The sequence below is a fragment of the Amblyomma maculatum genome, chromosome 1, assembly GCF_055883805.1.
Source record: "Amblyomma maculatum isolate TAMU_Amacu chromosome 1, ASM5588380v1, whole genome shotgun sequence".
Lineage (NCBI taxonomy): Eukaryota > Metazoa > Arthropoda > Arachnida > Ixodida > Ixodidae > Amblyomma > Amblyomma maculatum.
The window spans coordinates 365,208,514-365,231,108 of record NC_139344.1 but is presented as its reverse complement, the minus strand read 5'-3'; the positions used below and the strand labels follow the sequence as shown (position 1 = coordinate 365,231,108).

Genomic DNA, 22,595 nt, shown 5'->3' with positions numbered 1-22,595 from the left:
TGGTGTATGGTTATTCACAGTCGTTTGAAGCGAAAACGGAGGTTTGTATTCGATCGACAAGGTAATTTGTCATTAAGAACTTCGCGTGTCCTGCCTGCACGTCAAAATATGGTCTCGCGGCAAGGGTATCTCTGAGCATTGCCGACGATTTGCCACATGTCGGTGCAAATTGTTTTTTGCACCGACATGTGCAAAAAACTTTTTTTTTTTTGTTTTTATGATAATGTCCTCGTTTGGCACGTATACTTCAGTTGCGCTTTAAATAAGACATTGTGATTAGGTCCTGTACTGTCCTGTGTTCTATATAACTACATACTCTTGGATTAACTGTGATCGTTTGACACACTGTTTAGAAGCCTCACTTCTGAAAAAAATGTGTCCCGTGTCATCAGAGCTGCTGTTATGACGTCACAGCATTGTGTGACATTGATGAGCGCTATTTGGTCAATAGGATGTGTGACGTCATGTGAATAATTATGTAGGGAGAAGATAGTGATACACCCCCTCCCCCTCCCCCCCCAAGGAATTTGCCTCCGGAGCATAATACCGAGCGCAGGCATAAAAGAGCCCAAGCGCTAACAAAACGCTTCAGAAAAATGGATCCCGAAGAGGTCGCCTACGTGGACGCGGCTAGTGGGAAGTCTGGCGCGGCGATTGCCTCAGTAGTCAACGAACTAGGAGCCCCCAAATCAGCAGCCACTATTCGCAGCCGCAACATAGAGAAGGCCGAACAAGTTGCTATAGCGTTCGCTTGCGTTGGTACGGAAGCAAATTTTGTAGTCAGCGATAGTAAAACTGCTATCTGTAATTTCATGAAAGGCAGAATCTCGCCGGAAGCGGCAAGGATCCTGGCCGGCAAAGAGTTGACCCGCAAAGTCAACCTAACATGGACCCCAGCGCACGCGTCGGTTCCCAGCAATGAAGCGGCACACGAGTTAGCCCGAACTATTTACTCCCGGGTAACCGTAGAACTGCCGGATTGCCAGAATCTAAATGAACACGCGCAAACATATAGTGTAATCGTTGAGAATTATAGATTAAACGGAAAACTACTGCCACCACCGTATAAGACACTAAGTAATAGAGAGGCGACCGCATGGCGGCGGCTACAAGCTGGAAATTTTGTTAATCCAGTGTCAGGGGAACAGGAAAATGACCTTTGTAAAGCATTTGGGGAGAGGGGTACTCTGGACCACATTATATGGGAATGCGTCGACTCCCCTGGAGTCGAGGAAAATACCAATAGCAGAAAGAGCTGCATGGGAAGCCCTGCTGCGGAGCAAAGACCCCGCTCGGCAGCAACAAGCCGTCCGCCTGGGGGCCGAGGCCGCGAAGAGACAAAATCTCTTAGTTAGCCTTTAGTCGCGGAGGCTCCAGCCCCCATCCTCTAGGCCTACGTGCCGGGAGTGGGGAGTAAGTGGTCTCCATTTAAGGCGGACAATAAATGTTATCCATCCATCCATCGTGCCCCAGATTTCAGGTGCGCTGACAGGTGGCGCTTAGTCGCCTCACCTTGGAGGACTGTCTAGCTGTCTACAGCATCGGCGCTGGTTCTCACGCTGAAGCCTCGTAGACCCTGTGTATAGAGGCTTTCATGTGGTTGGCATAAAGGGGATTGCGGGAACACAGCGCTTCAAGTTGTTGTGGCTGTAGGAAGAAGGAAAAGAAAATGCACGGGCCTGCTACTGGCTCTAACTGAGCCACCTACGCTGCCTCGTGCGGACAGAAGAGAAAACAAAGAAGAAAGGAAAAGAAGAAGGAGAGAAAGACGCGCACCGCAACAACCGTCGTCCACCACCGAAGCATTGGAGGGTGAAATGACAGCCTACAACAAATAGAATTCTGTGGCTGGCTAGCCCCCACCGCAAGCGGCGTTGGCCTACCGTCCCAGCCCCGTATAGGGCCAGGAACTGCCACCCTTCACCACCTCCCAACCATCAGCATAACGATAATATACTCGCGACGGTGCTTCAGATAACTATGACGCCTATAAGCAGTGTAAGTCTTATGAAAAGGGGTACGAATCACCAGCAACGTAATCACAGTAAGTTCTGGTGCCCAACTAGATGACTTCGCCTACGTCTCGAAGATTTTGCGTCTTCTACCCGTAGCAAAAATGAATATGCTGAACCCTAATTTGCAGAGTTGAAATCTCCGAACGAGCATACATTTTCCCATGATCATCCCATGGTACCACTCCGCCGGCTGAGTTATATACCGGACAATCCCCAGATGCAATAAGAAACTGCAGGCAGTCAGGCGGTTACTCTTGTACTGAATATACTACGTCTCTCCCCTCTTTATTTTGACCATTGAGGTGCCGTGCTTCCTGAACACATTTCTTTAGACATGGCTGTTCTGAGTGCCGATTTCTTTATTATGTGGTTCTTCCTCGTGTTTAACGGTCCCATGAGCACAAGACTCGCTGGCGGTCAGTAAGGCCTGCGTAGCCGCAGTCATCTAGTTTGTCACCGGAACAAGAACTTGCTGTGATTACGTTGTTGGTTATTCGTATCCCCTTCTCATCCAGCCATGGCTCTCCCAAGGTAATCTTGTATGTGATCGGCGCTGGCCTGGCAGAGCTGTTGCCATAGCAACTCCAGTCCTTGTCGAGCCACTGAAACAGCTGTTCCTCTCCTTAGCCATCACTAACGGACGGTATGCTAACGTGAGATACAGAACATGGTACGAGCTACTTTAACATCAGAACAACGGGCTGCGAGGCTGGAGGCTGACCGTAGTCTAAAATTTGTTATATGCTGTGTTTCACTAGAACGTCCTACCGCTTTTGCACGACAACTGGATAAAGCATGGTTAAGCCTCCCTTTCATAATGTTTGAACCAGCATTCTAACTGGACAGAACTGCTCGCAAGTTTTCACGCCAGCCAATTCGGCTCCACGCTCAGAGCGAAGAACGCTTTAGTTTTCGAGCTACCTTCATCCTCGCTGCAAATGAGAGGTTAAGCTTTTCATTCTTAAAGCGTCTTAGTAAGCCTCAATTTGAGAATTAGTTACGGCCTTCAAACACAATGTATGAAACTCCAAATTAGTTACCGAACTAAAAACATGAAAAAACTGGACTGGGAAGATAACGGCTAAATTTTTTTTCGTCGTTACTTAAATTTCTTGGCATTCCTCTTTGCTGTGCATGCTCTCTTGCTAATTTGCTATGTAAGGTTTTTCCTTAATATAGCTGTAATGTGAATCAGATCAAGCAATATGTGAATTCATATGCCTATAAAACAAGGCACAAAGAGACCTGCCTCGTGCCCTCTCTTTGCTTAAATGTGTTAAAAGAAGGGCTCTGTTATCTACTTCCGTCATTACTGAACGAGTACGAATTGATTTTATCTTGTGCACCACGTATAAAGTGCTTTGAGCTCTCCATGAACACATTGTGGCCTAACTAATATTTGAGCGTTTCTACCTACCTGAGCACTCCATGAGTATTGTAACATCCATGAGTACATACATTTTTTTTATTTGTGACACTTGAACGTTTTCCTGTGTGAACGTGCGTGTCTGCGTTTATGTTCTTTTTTTTTTTTGCTTTATTTGCAATAATATTGAAATTATGATTGTTCTCGCTTGGGTTTTTCAATGATGATTGACGATATTGTATTGTAATGCTCTACTGTGCATGAGTTATCTTTTTGCATGTTTGTATGCTGGTAACGGATGCAGCCGCTATGCCCAACTCGGAGTCAGCTCCCCTTCATCTGGAAATATCCAGGTGGCAAAAGGAACTGATTTGATTTCATTTAATTTGATCTTAGTTTGACTCCAAGGTTGTTATTCAATGTTCTATGCCTGGGATTTCTTATGATTTTTTTATGGGTAAATAAAATTCTTCATGGCGTTCCTTCTACTAGAACTGAGTAGACCTAATGAAAATTATTACCTTCCTTTTTTCAAAAGACAGACAGCATTCCTCGCGCCTTTGTTCGCGTACAGTTTTTGAACGCTTCCGACTCTGTCGAGCTCTCATTGTTGAAATCATTTACTGTTGTTGGCTTCCTGTCATGTATGCCGTATAAGACATATAATAAAGATATTACTATTTTTCTCAAGTATGTTTGCCTTTTCTTAATTTGACCATTTGAACAAAACACTCCTAATACTTATGATTCGCTAATGCGCACAAAAGTTTTCCTAGCGATACAAGCATCACGGTAACGGTGGTTCAAGTTATGTTGAGAAAGTTATGTCAGCATCTGCACGGCGATGCGCAGTCTCACATTTTATTTGCCTTCTTGCTGTCCCTCTCTTTCAGCTCTTTATCTACACATGGCAGTAGTAGCACGTTTCATTATACCAGCCTACCGAACCGTGCTTTTCCCTCTTAGCATTCGTTTAATCACATATGCCACGAATAGCACTACTCCTGTCTTGTGGAGCTGCGATGACTATTCTTATCGTGCAGATAGTACTACCATTCTGTAAGGATTGCTAATGCTATTGCTGGTAATAAACTTAATGCTACTATTTTCATTAGACTACTACGCCACCAGTACTACAGCTGCTGCAAAAGGAAAGTATGGAAGCTCTAATTTAAACTGATCGCGGTTATACACCGATTTAAAGTCTGTCGAAGCTGTAAATAAGAGGTGACGAATTACCAACTTATTTGGCAAGTCTATGATCGCGCCAAAGCGACATACTCGTCGCATGTGTTGGCTTCCGTTGTGGGCTTTTCGTAGAATAGCCACATGGACATCGTTAGTCACCCATTTAGGTATATTCTCCTTCGTTTCACTCTAATGCGTTTTGTGCTTTCCAGTTGATTTCATTAGCAATGCGAATAAAGCATGTGTTTAATTTCCGTCCCTTCTACAAGCACCGCGCAAAAGGCATTGCATTTTCTGGCCCCTTGCTTTAGCTCACCTTACCCTTTCAAAAAAAAAAAAAGTGAAGAACACAAATACATACGCATGTTGTTATTTCCGCGTTATTAAGCCGAAATACTTTAACAACTCAACAGTGGCGTCTGCAGAAGCTGTGTGCGAGATGTATCATCATAAAGATAGCAAGAGAGACAGGATGGTGTATCTAGAGAGAGAGAAAGAAAAAGAGACTGTCTCCCTCTTTCTCCTTCTCCTCCTTTCTCTGTTTAATTATTTCCCCTCTCTTCCTGTACCCCCATCTCTTTCCTTCCCCCTCCCCTCCCTGCCCCTTATTAGCAGAGAAATAAAGAGACTCCCTCTATCTCACTCTCTACTCTATTCCTTTCTAGGGAAAGTGGGGGAGAGAAAAAGACTCTTCCTCTCTCTCTATCTCTCTCGAGGAATCAAGGCGTTATAAGGAACGCTGAGGCCGTCCAAAATGCTTTCGCCTTGCATTACGTAAGGCAAATTAAGTGCTCCTCTGAAATTTTTTATTCTGTTCATATCCCAAATAATGTGCTAATCTTATTGTGGCCAGCGCGCGGTCTAATGTTCGCTATACGAGAACAAAGATGTGCTGCATGGTTACTCTAGTAGGCTTTTCTCAAATGTTCACACGGCACGCGGCAGGTTGCGCGCTGTTTCAGACTATCCACTAAGCCGCGCCCCAATCATAGAGAACATAATTATTTGCGTTAAATGTAGCATGGCCATATCAAAATGATACCAATAAGTACCGAGTGCATGGGTCGCAGTTGCCGCTGCCTAGCGCATTCCGGTCGAAGGTCGTTCTTTCCTCATTTAATGAAAAGCGCTCTTCCGAGGCCTAATTTTGATTTCCTGAGTCGTTTTCATACATCACTGAAAATACGCAGCTCAGAGTCATTAAACGAAGCACAAGCCTTAGCACGAAATTTGCTTAAATGGCTGCAAAGAAGCCGATTTTTTTTCTAGAAAATGTGACAGTATTCGGCTGGAAATAGCCTTCATATGTGGCGAAATTCTCCATATTTATGTTTTCATTTTAAAAAACCAGTTTACGCAGCGCATTCTATAAACTTCATGCGAATGTAAAAAACTGTTCGCCCTAATTCCTCACGCGTAAATAAATATTGAATTCACTGCGGCATAAATTTTGCTTTACCCAGAAGGCTATAAATGTGTAAAATGGTGTAACTGTGGTATGAAACATTGAGTGTATTATGACGTTATCACAACAGAAAGTTTTCCATTGCAAATTGACCATAATATTGTGACATGCTGAGTGTAATTACACCAGCGCATAGTGCACCAATCCATTTTTAGAAGGCACGTCAACATGCTTACTCGATATGCGCGTAAGCACCGCTTTAATGCGTTGAACCGGCATGTTCAAAATCGCATAAAATGATCCGCTCTGCCTGTGGACATTTCAAAACGCTGGAAAACCTACCACAAGCCTCGCTGAAAAACCCTCCACAGGTATCTGTTCATATATGCCGTCTCTAATTTGTTTTCTCTTTTTTCCCCGTCGTGTGCTACAAACCAGCATATTTGCTTCCTAGGCCCAATTAACTATTGTGTGCATTTTGTGTAGACCAATGCGGAACGTCGCAATATATACATGACGCTCCCGTTCTCCTTAAAGTATACAAGAATTCTTCAGTGTCCGAAGAAATATCACTTATGCGTCCGTGAAAACTGGGGTTTTAGGATCAGTGGGAGAATACAAAGACTTCATGAGTGCTCCCGTAAATTACTACATTATTTTAAGTTCTGTCTTATACTCTGTTAAAGACTACCTTATTGTCAAACGAGAAATACTATAGTTAATGCACATCAAAAGGTGCAGGGGTTCTGGCTTACAAATTAAATTTTTTCCCAGGGCCTCAGTATGCGGTGTTGTGGGCTGCAATCATGATGGTACCATTAGGTCTTTTTTCTTTCTACTTATTTTCGCAATATTTTTACTTGATAGTGAAAACAAACATAGCCCTCTTTTGCAATTGATAAGCATAATAAAGCTCTCACTAATGTTTTTGTGTTGATTTGGTAAATTTTGACTACTTTAAAAGAGTATATTATTTCGACATGTGCAATAACGCACAACAAAAATATATTGCAAGAGAGCTTTCATCTAAAGGGTTCAAAAGCAAATGGAGGAAAACCTTTGACGAGCTGTTAATAACATGACACGACAGCGTTAGCAGCTCCTGTCCTCGTCTCCGCTTGCAGATGTACGGGGCGAGAGGGTAGGCAGTGCCGCTCCGTAGCGGCACTGCCTACCCTCTACCAGTAAGCGGAAGTGCTCCAACTATAGTTGGAGCAATATTTTCAGCCAATGTTACCAATAGAGAGCGCATTACCGACATTTTGTTCTATTGCGTTAGCAATACTACTTCAGTTTTCGTTTCGTCCCATAGCACCGGCTGTAGCCACGGTTTACACCATTGCCTAGCAACTGCTTTAGCCGAGCTCCGCAAGAAGCAGAAGAAGAAAAATGCTCGGTCACCGGCAGCTAATGCTTTCGCTCCACATTCGGTTCAGCAGCATTGAACCCTTCACATTTATATGTGGGCTGGTAGCTTACGCTCTCTCGTCATAGTATTAAAGGATGAGCTTAAAACTGTAGCACCTTACACTGATAGGACGTAATAGGGGAATAATGTAGCAGGCAAAAAAAAGCTCTTGTACCCTTGCTATCGCACTTCAACTAGGGTTAAGCAGAGTTAAACCACAAGTAATTTCTTTCCAGGGATTGAAGTTATGAAATGGCACACAATGTTCAAGCAGACAAAAACATGAAGTACTGCTTTCATAGCCATGAAAACGTGCAAATGTTTACACTCGTGCTTAACAGCTCAGACATCTCAAATTATCTCGACAAGTTAGTTGGGTGGTCACTTATGTTGTGAATTATACCTGAGAGTAGGAGACATATAAGCGAATGCAACCCTTTAAACCAAGATAACGCGCTTAATTATACGACGGCGACGCCGTGGTTGGTCTAAAGCGGACGGGGAGCGTGTCGCCATGTTGATCCTCTAGCCCTCCGCAACGTTGAAACATATCCGGTAACGTGCTCTATGTACGACACGAGATGTTGTGACCCTTTATTCACACATTCTCATTAGGTGTTTCCTATACCTCGTTATGTACAAGACCAACCAGCAATGACGTAAAACCCTGCTTTAAGCAAACGTTTATTCGATAATCTGCGTGCGTATATGCTTAGACTAAAGTTAGCAGTTCAAAGTGCTATGTACAAAACTGCGTACGTTGCAAACTCATGCCTTCTTGCGGAAGCGCGCTACAAAAAACAATTTCTTTTCTCGATTTAAATTTAAAGATCATCACGATGTAGGATGCATGAATGGATGGATGGAACCTACTTTATTAGAAGAAAAAGAAGCCTTGCGGGATAGTGTAATTATGGTCCAGCAGTCCACAGTTCCACGGAGTTCCACGGAGTCCATGAGTTCACATAGAGCCCCATCCACTCGCGATTTCCTGCCGGCGGGCTTCATCATCAGCACCAGCAGCCGGGCTATACCCACGGAAGGGCGAAGGCCTCTCCCTTATTCCTCCAAGTAATGCGGTCCTGTGCTACCTGCATCCTATTAACCCCTGCGAAGTTCTTGACCTCATTCGCCCACCTACCTTTCTGCCTTCGCCTTGTACGCTCTCCTGCCATTGGAATCCAATTTGTTTCCCTAAGTGACCATCGGTTGTATTCCCTACTTACAACATGCCCTGACCATGCCCATTTTGTCTTCTTGATTTCCACTAGAATCTCATTGACTCGAGTTATTTCTCTGACCCACTCTGTGCGCTTCCTATCTCTTAACATTAGCCTACCATTTTTTGTTACATAGACCTCTGCGTTGTCCTCAACTTAAGTAGAACCCTCTTCGTTAGCCTCCACGTTTCAGCCCCATAGGTGAATACAGGTAAGATGAAACTGTTGTATACTTTCCTCTTCAGCGATACCAGTAATCTGCTAGTCATAACCTGCAAATACTTGCCAGATGCGCTCCATCCCAATCTTATTCTCCTTGTTATTTCCCTTTCATGGTCTGAATCAGTGGTTACTGCCTGTCCTAAGTAGGCATATTCGCCTACCACTTCAAGTGCTTCGCCACTTATTGTGAACTGCTGTTCCTTCCCGAGGCTGTTGAACATTACCTTACTCATCTGCATATCGATTTTCAAGCCTACATTTCTGCTATTCGTTTTTAGGTCATCAGTCATTCTTCGCAGTATATCCCCTCAGTTACTTAGCAAGGTAATGTCATCACTGAATCGTGGATTAGTGATGTATTCTCCACCAACCGTTATCCCTAACTGCTCCCGTTCCAAGTCTATGAATACTTCCTCTAAAAATGCTGTGAATAGTACCGGGGAGATCGCGTCGCTTTGCCTAAAATATTTATTTAAGAGAATTTGGTTGCATTCTTCATAAAGAAGTATGGTTGCTGTGCCGCCGATATAAATATCTTCCAGTATTTTCACATACGGCTCGTCTAACACTGATTTCGTAATGCCTCTATGACTGCCGAGGTTTCTATTGCGTCAAACGCGTTTTCTTAATGAATGCTATGTATAAGGGCTGGTTCTATTCCGAGCATTTTTCTCTCACCTGGTTGATGGTATGAATATGATCGATAGTAGAGTATCTTTTCCGAAAACCTGGTTGATCTTTTGCTCGATTAAAATCTAAGATTGTTCTGATTCTGTTAACAATTACCTTAGTGAACACCTTATTTGCAACAGATAGTAAGCTAATTGGCCTGTAATTTTTCGAGTTCTTAGCGTCCCCTTTCTTATGGTTTAAGATAACGTTAGCGTTCTTCCATGACTGCGGTACCTCAAATGACACCAGGCATTGCTTATAAAAAGTGGCCAGTTTGTATAGAACGATATCCCCCAGTGCTTCAAGAAATCTAGTTACCTAAACCTATCCAGCTGTTTTCCCTCTTTTCATAGTTTCTAATGCTTTCTTAACCTCGTACTTTGTCACTGACGGAACGTCTGACTGCTTTTCACTACTGCCCAACTCGATATTGTCCTCACTACTTCAGTTACTATTAGGATCAGTACAGAGCTCCTCGACTACATTAACTATTCTCTCCATATCCGTGATGACATTGCCTGCCTTGTCCCTTAGCGCATACATCTGATTTTTGCTTATGCCCAATTTATATCGTCACCGCTTTAAGGCTGCCCCCCTTCTTTAGACCATTCTCAATTTTCCCCATGTTATACTTCCTTATGTCGGAAACTGTACGCGTATAGATTAGCTTCGATATATCTGCCTGTTCAATCCTGCCTGTTGTGTTGGAAGCTTTCAGACTGGCGTTTCTCAATGAAATATTTTGTCTCCTTAGATAGTTTGCTGGTATCCTCTATAACTAACCTAGCGCCTACTTCTACCGCGCACTCAGTAATAATATCACTGAAATGATTGTTCACTGCTTCTATGCTAAGGTTATCATCCTCGGTTAAATCTCAATATCTGTTATGTAGTCAGATCCTGAACTCTTCCCTCCCTCTGACTGCTAATTCGTTGATGAACTCCTTTTTACTAATCTGCTCCATTCCCATCATCAGATCTTGGCTAATTCGAGATCCTACCACCGTGTGATCACTGCGTTATTGCGCTCTGGAAACTCAACTAGTAACTCACCACTGCTATTCCTAGAACCAATGCCATAGTCACCCACTGCCTTGTCACCTGCCTGCTTTTTCCCTACCTTGGCATTGAAGTCACTCATTAGTAAAGTATAGTGAGTATTTACATTGTAGAAGCAGCGGGGTGAAAGCACGACAGAAGGTAGGGGTAAATGAAGCAACCCGCCTGCAATTCACGCCACGTAGCACTGCATAAGGGCGACAAGGTTCACAGCGTAATAGAGACATAAGAGGAATTGTGCACTTGCGTCACAATGGCGGCCATTTGTGGGCCATCTTGTGTTGCAAGCATATGTAATCATCGTCCTTATCATCGTCCGCTCCAGCTTGCACTGCTGAAGCTGTGCCCTGTACCCCTAAATTACGCCTGTGGCATCACTTAAATAACATATATTATATGTAGAACAATCCAGGAAATATACACTAAACTACAAATGCTTGAATTCCTTTGATGTCTCATCTTTCCACTTTATTTTAATATCCACCGGGGTGGCTCAGTGGTTAGTACGCTCGACTACTGCCCAAGGATGCAGGATCAAATCCCAGCCTCGACAACCGCTTTTCGATGGAGGCGGAAAGCCAGGCGCCCGTGTGCTGTGCGATGTCAGTGCACGTTAAAGAACCCCAGGTGGTAGAAATTTCCGAAGCCCTCCACTACGGCGTCTTTAATAGCCTGAGACGCTCTGAGATGTTAAACCCTGAAACCAACCCAAAGTTTATTTTAGCTCTGTATAACCCTAAAGGCAGTTCTGAGAAACCTGCCGACTGGTTGCTAAATTTTAAGTTGCCAATAGCAGAAGTTTAGTGCTTGGAAATGACTGGTTAGCCCCACCACAGAGCAGTTAAGTAGTTGGGCCGCTCGACTCTTTGCCCAAGGAGACGTGATATAATGCTGGTTGTGTAGGCCGCTTTTCGATGATGGAAAAAAGTAAGGCATCCGTGTATTGTGTGACGTCAGTGCACGTTAAAGAGCACCAGGTGATCGCAATTTCTTGAGCACTCCACTACGGCATCTCACATAGCCTAAGACACTTAGAGGTCCTGTACATGCTCCCGTATGGAGCAGCGTGAAGGTTCGCCATTATGTTTCAATTTCTTCAGGAAAGCTGCTGCTCGTGTTCCATCACCCACGATTTCCTTCTGAAAAATCTTCTATCAATTTCATGATTGATTCGGTATGCAGCGGTTTGTTGAGCAGGCTGAACCGGCATGAAACCAGGCGTAGCTCAGATTCTGGAATATCCTGTATAGTTGTTGGCGCTCGCTTTTGGAGAAAAAAGCGGCACTGGGCTGGAAAAACATGCACAGCTATAAACTAAGACGACTACCGCTAATAAAATTCACGCTCTTTAGTAACTTATTTTACGTGACTGGATTACACGACTCCGCGGAATATGTTTCCCCCGCACTCACCGACTATCAGGTAGCAATAAATTATTTTCTGTGTCTGTCGAACATAACACAAACTAAACACGTCTGTACATGAGAGAGAAAGCACCCAGCCAAGCACGGAGATCGCGCCTAAGCTGCTGTTTTCAATCACAACTGCCCGCGTTTTCAGGGTCACGACAGTCGCTTTTGTGAAAGAAAATTTGAAAACAAAATTAAAGAATAAAAAAAATACCCGATCTTTGTAATAGGCCTTCACTAACTCCTCTTTCTAGCATGCACATGTACTATGCGTTTAAGGAGTTTGGTAGGATTACAGGTCCTCCGCAACGAGTCATGCCTTTTCTTGGATAAGAAAAATAAGTGCACCCTTGCCCTATCTGTGTGATCATTTCTTAAAGTGAGTGTTTTTAATGAGTACGGGAACTAAGGAGCGCTGCATACATGTGGTTGGTCTGATTATGACTAAGCCACAGTTTGAGCTCCCCGACGCTTTTTACGGCAGAGATCATCATCATCATCATCATCATCAAGACCATCACCAGCCTGACTATACCCACTGCAGGGCGAATGCCTCTCCCATATTTCTCCAATTAACGCGGTTCTATGCTAGCTGCATCCACTTGACCCCTGCAAACTTCTTAATCTCATCCGCCCACCTAAATTTCTGCCGCCCCCTGCTACGCTTTACTTCCCTTGGAATCCAGTTTGTTACCCTAAGCGACCATCGGTTATCCTCTCTTTGCACTACATGTCCTGCCCATGCCCATTTCTTCTTCATGATTTCCACTAGAATGTCAAGTTATTTCTCTGACCCACTCTGCACGCTTCCTATCTCTTAATGCGACCCCTACCATCCTTTTCGTAGTCCTCAGGCAGGGATACACGGCTGAAAATTAAGCTGTAGCCCACCAAGATTTTTTTCCTTCGGCGCACCCCCTCCTCAGGTACTTCCGTGACATCGCATTGTTTGCTAACTGGGAGAGGTCTATTGAACTGGGCAACCACTTGGAACATTGAAACATAATTTATTACAATATGGCAGTATCCGTCCAGAACCCAAGAGAGGTCTAAATATAGAAAAGGGAATATGATGAGTGTGCGGCAAGCGTTAATAGTTAGCAAAAAGCATTCAGGAGACTGGTCGCTAAGAAGCGGTGTGGTAAGGCCAGAATACAATTTTAGGAGAAAACTTGTACCAATGCAAAAGTCGATAAAATCAACATGTACATGAAATGGCGTTATATTGTTACCAACAAACGTAGCAAGCAGCAGAAGAACCGGGCTGGCCCTTTTAATGAAGCGAAGCTCGAGAGAGAGAAGAGGACGACGCTCAGCCACGTGCCATTACATGGTTCGGCCACTTGGTGGCGCCAGAAGCTGAACAGCGGTGTGGCAATAAGGCTAGTTGGAGAAATATCAAAAATCCATTCGCCCGTCTGCCCATCCGTCCGCCCATCAATCCGCCCGCTCGATGTGCGTACCTGCGTACGTCCAACTATCTCTCCGTTCTTCCGTCCATCCCTAATTTTGTGCCCTTTCATCCCTCCTCCTATCCATCGAATGAAACAAAATATCTGCAAAGCGGCAAATAAATAACCCGCCATGGGTGCAAAGCTTTATTTGTTTCTTTGTTTCTTCTCTTCCTATTCGCGCAGTGAAAACTTTTCTTGTCCGAACCAATCGGTATGCAGAAACAATCATGTTTCAAATTAACCAAGCGCTTCTTGATATCTGAACGTAATATTTACTCCATCGAGATAAGCCATGCTTGATGCAACCTGGCGACAATACTTGTTACAAAGTGATAGATATTTTTCGCACACTTTAAGTCTTTCAAGAGCTATTGGAGAAAAAGAACTACACTGTCTGATAAGACAAGTAACTGTTTGAGTACTACCATTTGATAACAAACTGCTGCAAAAACTTACAATTTAAAGCAATAGCGTTCAATGCCCAGGATACCAGAAAATCCGGCGTGAGGGTCCAGGACCATTAAATTTTGACTTTGGGGGACCGTTTACACACGACGGTATGCTTAAGAGTGTGTGTGAAATAATAAAGGACAAATTAAGGGATCAGCAATTATGCAGGTAAGAACTTCTTTGTATCTTAGCCAAAGGGTTCGATGAAATGGAACACTGTTGCGTCATGCCTTAAATGTGCAGCTTAAGTGTTCCGCCAAATTTTTATTTCGGTAATTTCATTTGTGGATCGTCATTGCCTTTCCTTACCGCTGCCATGCACTACCATATCGAGGCCCTTCGGTACACTTGTGCGTGCACATGTGATCGCAATGAATGATGAATATTTGTTATATAAAATCAAGTTTACTAGCGTTCATTTGTGCTGTAGGAATATGTATGAGCAAACACACTAACTTAAATAAATTATGGCGGCGCTTGCAAACAGTAAATCACTGTTGGCTGAGTCGAAATCGCTCCATAAGGACAAGACAATTACTCCACAGCGGCAATGCCTCTAGCGATAACGTTTTACTTACGGTTTCAGGGGGAAAAAAATGTCAGCTGCTGAAACAAGTTTTTATGCCATGAAGGCTGTTGTAATATTCACCATCCTGACGCCAGCTCAACTGGGTACATTCGTATTGGCAGTTGATGGTGAGAAAGAAGGCAAGTGTTTAAATGACAGTTACCAGTTATCATCATCATCATCATCTTATTTTCGTTGTGAGATACATGTACGTGGCTATCAGTATTACAAAATATCAAAGTATTAAGAAAAATAAAATTACTTTAACATTGCCATCGATATTGCAATACTCGGGATGCTTATGGATGCTAGCAATAGGCCTATAGTGGCTTCATAAAGGCCCACAAGCCGTTTAAGAAGCAATAAAGCAGTGGACAGAAAGCACCATATTAAGGAAAATGCCTTATAAGCATGGTGGTAGCTTTACATATACATAAAAGTACGTTTGGGTGCCACGGCTAACATTGCTGGTGTAGAATTGCACGTGTTAGCTATACCTTGAGCACTAATGCTTAGGCTGTTGTATAAATTAGTCGGACACGTTAATGGAAGAATTAGGGCTTGTGACAGTATGTGCGCCAAATTTTCGCGGCCATGATTAGTACGAGTGTAGGGAATCTAGTCTAACTGCTTTGTGGACGAGCCAGGGTCGCAAGTTTTGCTTTAAAATGGTCATTCTTTAGAGGATAGGTATAATAACGTTTTAGCAGAAGCGTGTTGAACAAGTTCAATAGTGACTGTAATCTAAGGTTTTGAGTGGGTGTAGTTGGATTCATTAAAAAAGATTATTACAGTTTTTGCTCTCTTCAGTCGATAAATTTTGGTCAAGTTTGTGTCAGTTCTTTTTTCCCATACCAAGTAATCATAGGTCGATGTCGTACGTGCGAAAGAGCAGTCGTATAAAACGAGTTTAATTTAATGTGTTTTGGGAGGAAGTAACGAAAGCGTGCAAGAATACTAATTATTGGAGGAAGTCTGAAGCGAACAAAGTCAGCATATGCGTTTCACTGCATTATTTCCTGGAACACACCTTGGATTTTCATTACTGGTACCAGTTTTATGAGTAAAAGACCAAAGTACATAATAATTTATGAATCAACGGGCTCGTTTATAGGCCGAGAAAATCCTGCTTTTGTCTTCGACGTGTTCATAGTTATTTGACTCCATGTGTTCACTACATTAGGCACTTCAGTGGCTTTTTTTTTTTTTTTTTAAGGAAAACAGTGATGTGAGATAAATGACCTTGCGTCGTAATCCTAAATAACAAATACAGCATCCAAATCTATTTGAATGACATCCTTAAAATATTGGATGAAGCGGAGCGGCCCGAGCAAGCGGCTTTCGGAACACTATGCAGTAATGGTTTGAAGCTTGGTTGTGTGACCCTCTGCTGGCGGCATTGTTGGTAGGACTTCTTAAGATACAGGAAGCAGCCTCTGCAACCATAATACAAAAATTGTTAATAGTTCGACTTGATTTATCTTGTCAAATACTTTTAGTAGCATAACAAAATTCGAAATGTATTGAACTCACGCTCAAAGCGTCAAAAAAACTCTCTTTTCGCACAAACAAAGCGCTTTCTGCCGAGTGAGTTTTGTAAACGCTAACAGGTACAGTTTCATGATTTGATGCGTGACTAACGATTAGCTCACTTGAATACGTATTTTAGAATACAGGCAGTATTGCATGTTATATTTCCCGCCACCTTTAAATATGTACTAACGTTGGCCACTTGGAGCCGGTAAGAAAACTTGGCCACTGAAAATATTAAAACAACCATGTACTCTAAGACAGGGGCTATGATAGCAGCAACGCATTTAAGTTACCAAATCGATAAACCAGCTACTTAACTACAATTCTTATCTAGAGATATGGATGTACATACTGTCACACCTGAATTGTGAGAATAAGAATGCAACCTCTTCTGTTCGCTGATTTATCATGTTCACATGATTGGGTCATAATGACTATTTTAAATTAATGTGAAAATTAACATTAGCTACAGCTACAGCTCCTCCTGAAAGAGTTGTAGTATTCATAGTTACCATAATTAGGTTATCATTTGAACCACGGTGTTGATTTAGTGGTATACTCAATTTTTTCCAAATTATTCTTGAAGTTTTCTTCGTATCCTGCACGAACGGGTTTTCAAAATAATAGTGTAATTTGTTGCTTCATTAAATGCGTCTAAATCATTTTCATTTCTGGTTTGCAAGAATGTTTGATAAAGAGCAGTTTTACCTTAAAGTTTTGATACATTCATTCGTAATTTGTGGCTTTCATAATATACGCGACCACTTGTATGTTTTTCAGGTGAAGAAATCATTATAGACGCTTAAAATTTCTCACAAAAAGTCACCTCCGCATCAGTGCCTGTAATTATCTCCCTGGATATCTTAACAAGTAAATCATAAAACCCTCATGTATGCTCTCATTTATCTGCCGAAATGTGCTCACAGTTAGTATTTGAAGCGTTTTATGACTAAGCACGAACTCGATAAACAAGTGGTCAGTACTGTGTTTCTGAAAAACGCCTGTACTGATGAGCAGATTTGTAGCATTGCCGGTAAGACGTGTCTACGAGTGTCTCCGCAAGCGTCTCCGCAAGCATACCACCGGTCATAAGCCTCTGACTGCTTACAATCAGCATGCTTCGGCAATGCGTGTTTCGGCAACGTACGGAGCGTGTGATAGTCATTAATTCACTTTGGCCACAAGTAGTCTGAAGAAAGGCATTCAGGCGTTGTTGGCGGCTCGAAAACTATTATTTTAAGTAAGGGCTTAACTCAAGCTAAACCCATATCTAAGGCCTGATTGGCCAGAACTACTTGGTCCAGTAACACCGTAACGAAAGCTCCGCGCCCGTTGCTTTGGCTTCATAGCCAAAAAAAGTTGTGCCTTTCAGGCGGTCTGCGCTAGTCACCTCTGTGCATGCGCCGTAACCATGACAACCAGCTGCACCGAGTCGCAGGTTTTCGCCGTATACCGTTGCCCACCGGTCTCAGCGCAGTGCCGCGCGTGATGACATCACTTAGCTATGCGCCTTACTGCGCATGCGCTATTCTCTTACGGATGCGCCGCGATGGAGGATATAAACCATGCAGCATACTAGAGCAGGCGCAATGGAAAAATACGTAGCTGGTGGCCGTGTGTATACCAAGCGGCATCTTCAGAGCCTACGGGAATCTGTTTCTACCCACCACGAAGTCATGCCTGGCATGAGACTACCCGTCTACGTAAGAATGAAGCGCGTGAGGCACGTTTCGCCAAGCGTCGGCGTGAAAATTAAGGCGGAACGCAAGTTGCGAGTGGCTCGTGTTGAAACCACATCGAAAGTGCAAGAAGATAATCTCGTTGGCAGTGGAATTGTTATACAAGGTGTCTATGTGGCTCCGGGGACGTCTATAGAACAGGCTGTGCATGTAGTCAGGACGTACATTTCGCCATGTGTTTTCGCTATGTATATCCTGGCCTAGCTGAACTAAGCCATTGCCATTTTGTCATTTATCCTCCCATTCTTTTCAATCCCTTGGTCCAAGCCTTTTATCACTGCTTGCCGGTCCTTTTATACAACACAATGTGCAAATTTATTTTTTTCCTATCCTTATCTTTATTTTTTCATTACATGCCAAAAAAAAGCTGACTGAGCTTTTTCGGTTTCTTGTTTATTTATTAAATTTCTTCATTGAAATATAAAGTTTCATCGGGAATGGCGTCCTGTAGAAAATAATAACAGAAACCTGAACAAATCAGAAATTAACGAGCACGTTCATAATAAACTACACTATGCGTCAAAATGATCTTCTAATGCAAAAGCTCAGAATAGCGGCGTAGAAAGTACGTTTATCTAAATTCAATTCTTTTGCGTGAATCATAAATTTGCTCTACCGGCTCTTTTTTCTAATCCAGTTTACATATCTTAATGAAGACGCGTTCTACTCGAAGTTGCAGCCTGTAGCTATACTGCACACAGTACTGCAAGCAACACGCAGTTGTTCTTTCAGATTTCTTAGTTTTGATATTGTAGACATTTCCGCTGACGTGAAAAGCACGTTTGACTATAAATAGAGTCAACCACAATTATTGTACTTAAGTTACCAGAGTTACTGAATCGCTTTCAGTATGCTGTCCAGCTTTGAAGCATCTAAACGCAAGCTTTGAAAATATATAAAAACAAAAAGCAAGATTGTTCAAACGTAAAAATAAAGTGCTCTCATAACATATGTGCTATATATGCATATATTTGATATATGGAATATATGTAATATAATACACATATTACATCCGCAATGCACGTTACCGAACGTGACATCCGGCGTGATCAACGGATTGAAATAGCGCGTGGTGCTTCCCCGCAACAACAAGGTGCCATAAGCGTAGCGCTTCCTGAAGTAAGGTTTCTTTTTTTTTTTTTTTTTTTTTTTTAGGTCTGTCATGTTTTTATTCAGGTTTGGTTGCATGTTTAAACTAGAAAGCTCCAAGGTAAAAATTGTTCGGGGAGAGAGGTCCTCCTAACACTAAGAACATGCCATTTATTACAAATAAATTATGAATTTGTAGTATGACAATAATTCCGCTGAACACGCAACAAACTAAGCATTAACCGAGGAATTGTTTCTGGGTGCAACGTCGCGACTCGACCGATTGTGGTTTGTATCTGGAGCACACTAATTGTTCTTTGCGGACAGACTGTAAGCTTGTCTAGTGTCTGCGAACGCCGGCTGGAAAAACATTGCTACCTGTGTACTTTTTCAAGTACAGATGTAGAGAACCCTGAGCACACTTTTCACGTTAGCAGTTTTCTAATATGTCCATTGGAGTAGATATGGCCACTTTGTTCCATTCACAGGCGCACCAGCGGCACGTGATAACGTATGCATATTATAATTCCAAAAACAATTGTTAGCTAATACGCGTCAAAAATAATTATCGTAGAGGTGCGGTCTGTTTTATTATGGTCACGACTGTACGGATCAACATCCGCTCAAGGGATATTCTCCGCCGAAAAGTTATAAAACTTCGCGGCTGCTTTTCTCATTACAGCTAACAATGACTAATTTTTACCATAAACATAAACTACCTGTAAAGGTCTGTGAAAAACGAGCACAGAAAGCAAACGCTTTAAAGCAACCAACACTTAGTTGCTATAAAGCGGTATGTCCCGATTAAACGCGATAGCTCGTGTTTCATTCGGTGCATTTAAGCCATCGCCGTAATCCAAAAAATGAATAAATCGATGGCTGAAGCGCACTACATTGCCCCACACAACATATATTTCGCACAGCGTGCATAACGTAACACCACAATTCTTCCGCACCTCATGTGTTGCACGAAGCCCGGCTGTGCTTACTCAACGCCGGAAGCCGTTTCAATTTCTATACCGGACCGACGAGGTGGGTCTAGTTCTTGGAGCGCTAAGAAATCGTACTACATGCCTCATACCGTCCAATACCTTAAGCTATAAGTAGAGTCAGCCAAGAAATCTGGAACGTTTGTGTCCTCCATGCGTGCCAGCGGACTACTATCGGCAAAGTCGATTATAACCCGTCCCGTCGTCGCGCGCGGGGCGCGTCAGCTTTCCCGACAACTTTTCCTGGCACTGAGAGAAAGCAACCGGGGTGCAGCATCTACAATTGTCTCTCAGCGTCGCAGAGTTCGGTTGGCCGGCCTCCACGGAGTATAGTTTTCAGTGTAGCTTCGGCTTTGTTTCCGCGGCTAGAAAAAAGCGCTTGCGACAGCTTACTTGCCAAACTCTAAGATTTTTTTTTAGTAAGGCTCGTGCGGGTTTTCCTGCTGGCCGTAAACAACTGTAAACAGAAATATATATTGTGCTAATATTTTTAAAGATTAGTCTCACTGAAAGTACGAGCTTTGGAATGTGCACACCGTAGTACCCTCTCACTTCTTTCCTTATAGATGGACAATAGTCCTTTATTTTCGTCAGGGAACACGTGATTAAAGTTAAAGTGAAAACATGGGCTCCCTTCAGTCATGTATAAACATGTCTGCACGTTTGCCTCCTCCGTTTAGTCCACGGCCTTTGTTCCAAGCTTTAAATATATTAACACACTATTTTCCGAGCTTAGCATTGAAAGCAGCAATCTTCCGATTCAAATAAAAGCTTAATCATTATATGGCTCAGTAGAGGTTTGGTGGTGACTAACTCTTGTTTTGTTTTTCAGAAAACTATACCGTATGCGACACTGAAGTATGCCTGAAGCGAGGTATTCAGCGTTTAATTTATAACTCTTTTCTTTCGGGCAAACGTACTAACGCAGAACTATATGTTGAATCTGGTCTGGAGTAAAAAATCAATCAAGTTTCATTTCATTTTTATTTTTATTTTAATTTTCAGAGGGTTGGCGAAATGAAAATTCAGATGGATGTTTGAAGGTGTAGATATGTTTCGAACACATGTAATGCCTGCATTTTGCAAGTTTACTTCAATTTTTAAAACAAAAGCCCCTTTTCTCTCGTTAAGCAAGCCATAACATCTCCAAAACATTCCCAAAATACTGTTTCATAGAGCAGCCTAAAGTATTCGCTGTAATAATTTTTGTTTAATGCATTATCATTTAGCCAAACCTTCATTCCACTCGAATAATACAATAATTCGTATATAAAGATCACCTTTATCGCTGAAGCTCCAGCGAACCGCAAGTAAATGTGAAGCTAGCTTAATTGTAATCTTATAATACTTTTCGTGACATATGCGACTTCAAACTTGCATGGATGAAGTCCCTGGCCGCTTGAAATCCTTCCACCGCCTCATAGAACTTACTGACAACGTAAAAAAATAATAATAAACTTTATTCCTCAACATCACAAGCAGTTTAAATAAAAATTACTTCTGAAGAACTCCAAGGAAGGTAAGAAACAGTTACTATAAAAAAAAGAGTGACTAAAATAAATAGAGAGGCACCTTGTGAAGAGCGCTTGAAATGGGTTGCTCCAACGGACAACTTACACGTAACGTAGACTCATGTCGCGCAGCATACGGGAGAGCGTTTTAATGCGTTAGCAATACTGCGCCAGATTTCAGCCCGTCGTGTAGTCCCAGGAATGGCCACATTTGAGCTTGAGCCGCCACCAAGCCCAAGTTGGCAGCTCCTGCCAGCCCACATACAAAACCCCGCTTTAACCAAGCCGTATGAACTTGCCTTATTGGGCTCTAGGAGTAACGTGAATGCCAAGATCCTAGTAGGCTAATTATGACATAACCGTCCCATGTGAAACGAAAGACCCAAGTTGGCAGCTCCTGCCAGGGTGCTACGGACACGAGCACGGACACCGACACGGCACACAGCGACGAGCGTTAAGACGTAGCGTAGTATTGCTTTCGCAATAATAGAGAGTGAGGAGGTACGGAAAGAATATATGCGCGCTTCGGCTCCGTCTAAACCTTCGCTATGCCATCTGCTAAAGAGGTGCATCGGCGTCGCGCTGAAGCCAGAAAACTACAACGTGCACAAGAGGCTGCTGAGAAACGTAAAGAACGGCTTGCAAAGCGTCGAGCTCTAGATGCGGCCAGACGATTGCGCTGTACCTCTCAAAGTGGCTTTGTGTCCACTACTAGTGATCAGTCTCAGCTGCAGCTTCTTGCCTCATAGAGTGGCTCCATGTCGACTGGTGGGGAATCTCGGAACAGCTGAGAACGCAAGAATGAAGCCAGGCGAAAATGGCGCACCGAGCAGACTGCTGAAGAGCGTGCAAAAAGACTAGACAAGGAGCGGCTTCGTGATGCTGCTAGGAAGTCTGAAAGGAACAAAGCTCGCTGGAGCTGAACCATAAGCGCAGCCGTGGAGGTATTGTTAACGCAATTCTACCCGGTTTAACCAGAGCTAGACCACTGACAATTATTTGCGTTTCACCTGCGTCTAAGCACGACCTTCTTGACCGAGATTGATCCTGGATACTCTGATTCAATAAAGCGCAGTAATCAGTGACCCATCGTGGCGAATTCGTTATTAAATTGCAGCTTTTTTTCTGTCAGATAGATGAAGGGGGCTCAAACAAGGAAGGTTTCTGTCCCGTGTTGCAATATATCGTGTTGTGGCAGCAGACTAGTAACAATCTCAAGAAAGGAAATGCCCAATCTCTACAGTAACCTCACTCACCGGCAGGGGCAACCACAATTCATTTTTCAGTCGGGCATAAAT

General features: G+C 43.0%; 1 protein-coding gene across 1 annotated transcript in view; it reads left to right on the top strand.

Moving 5' to 3' along the window:
- Positions 1-596: 596 nt before the first annotated feature.
- The window catches only part of LOC146208020 (neprilysin-1-like), a 48,435-nt gene continuing 26,436 nt past the window's right edge, over positions 597-22,595 (top strand). The window contains exons 1-2 of the mRNA XM_084577925.1: positions 597-759; positions 20,619-20,660. Coding sequence (XP_084434051.1) covers positions 597-759; positions 20,619-20,660 — 205 coding nt within the window. The remainder of the gene's footprint in view (positions 760-20,618; positions 20,661-22,595) is intronic.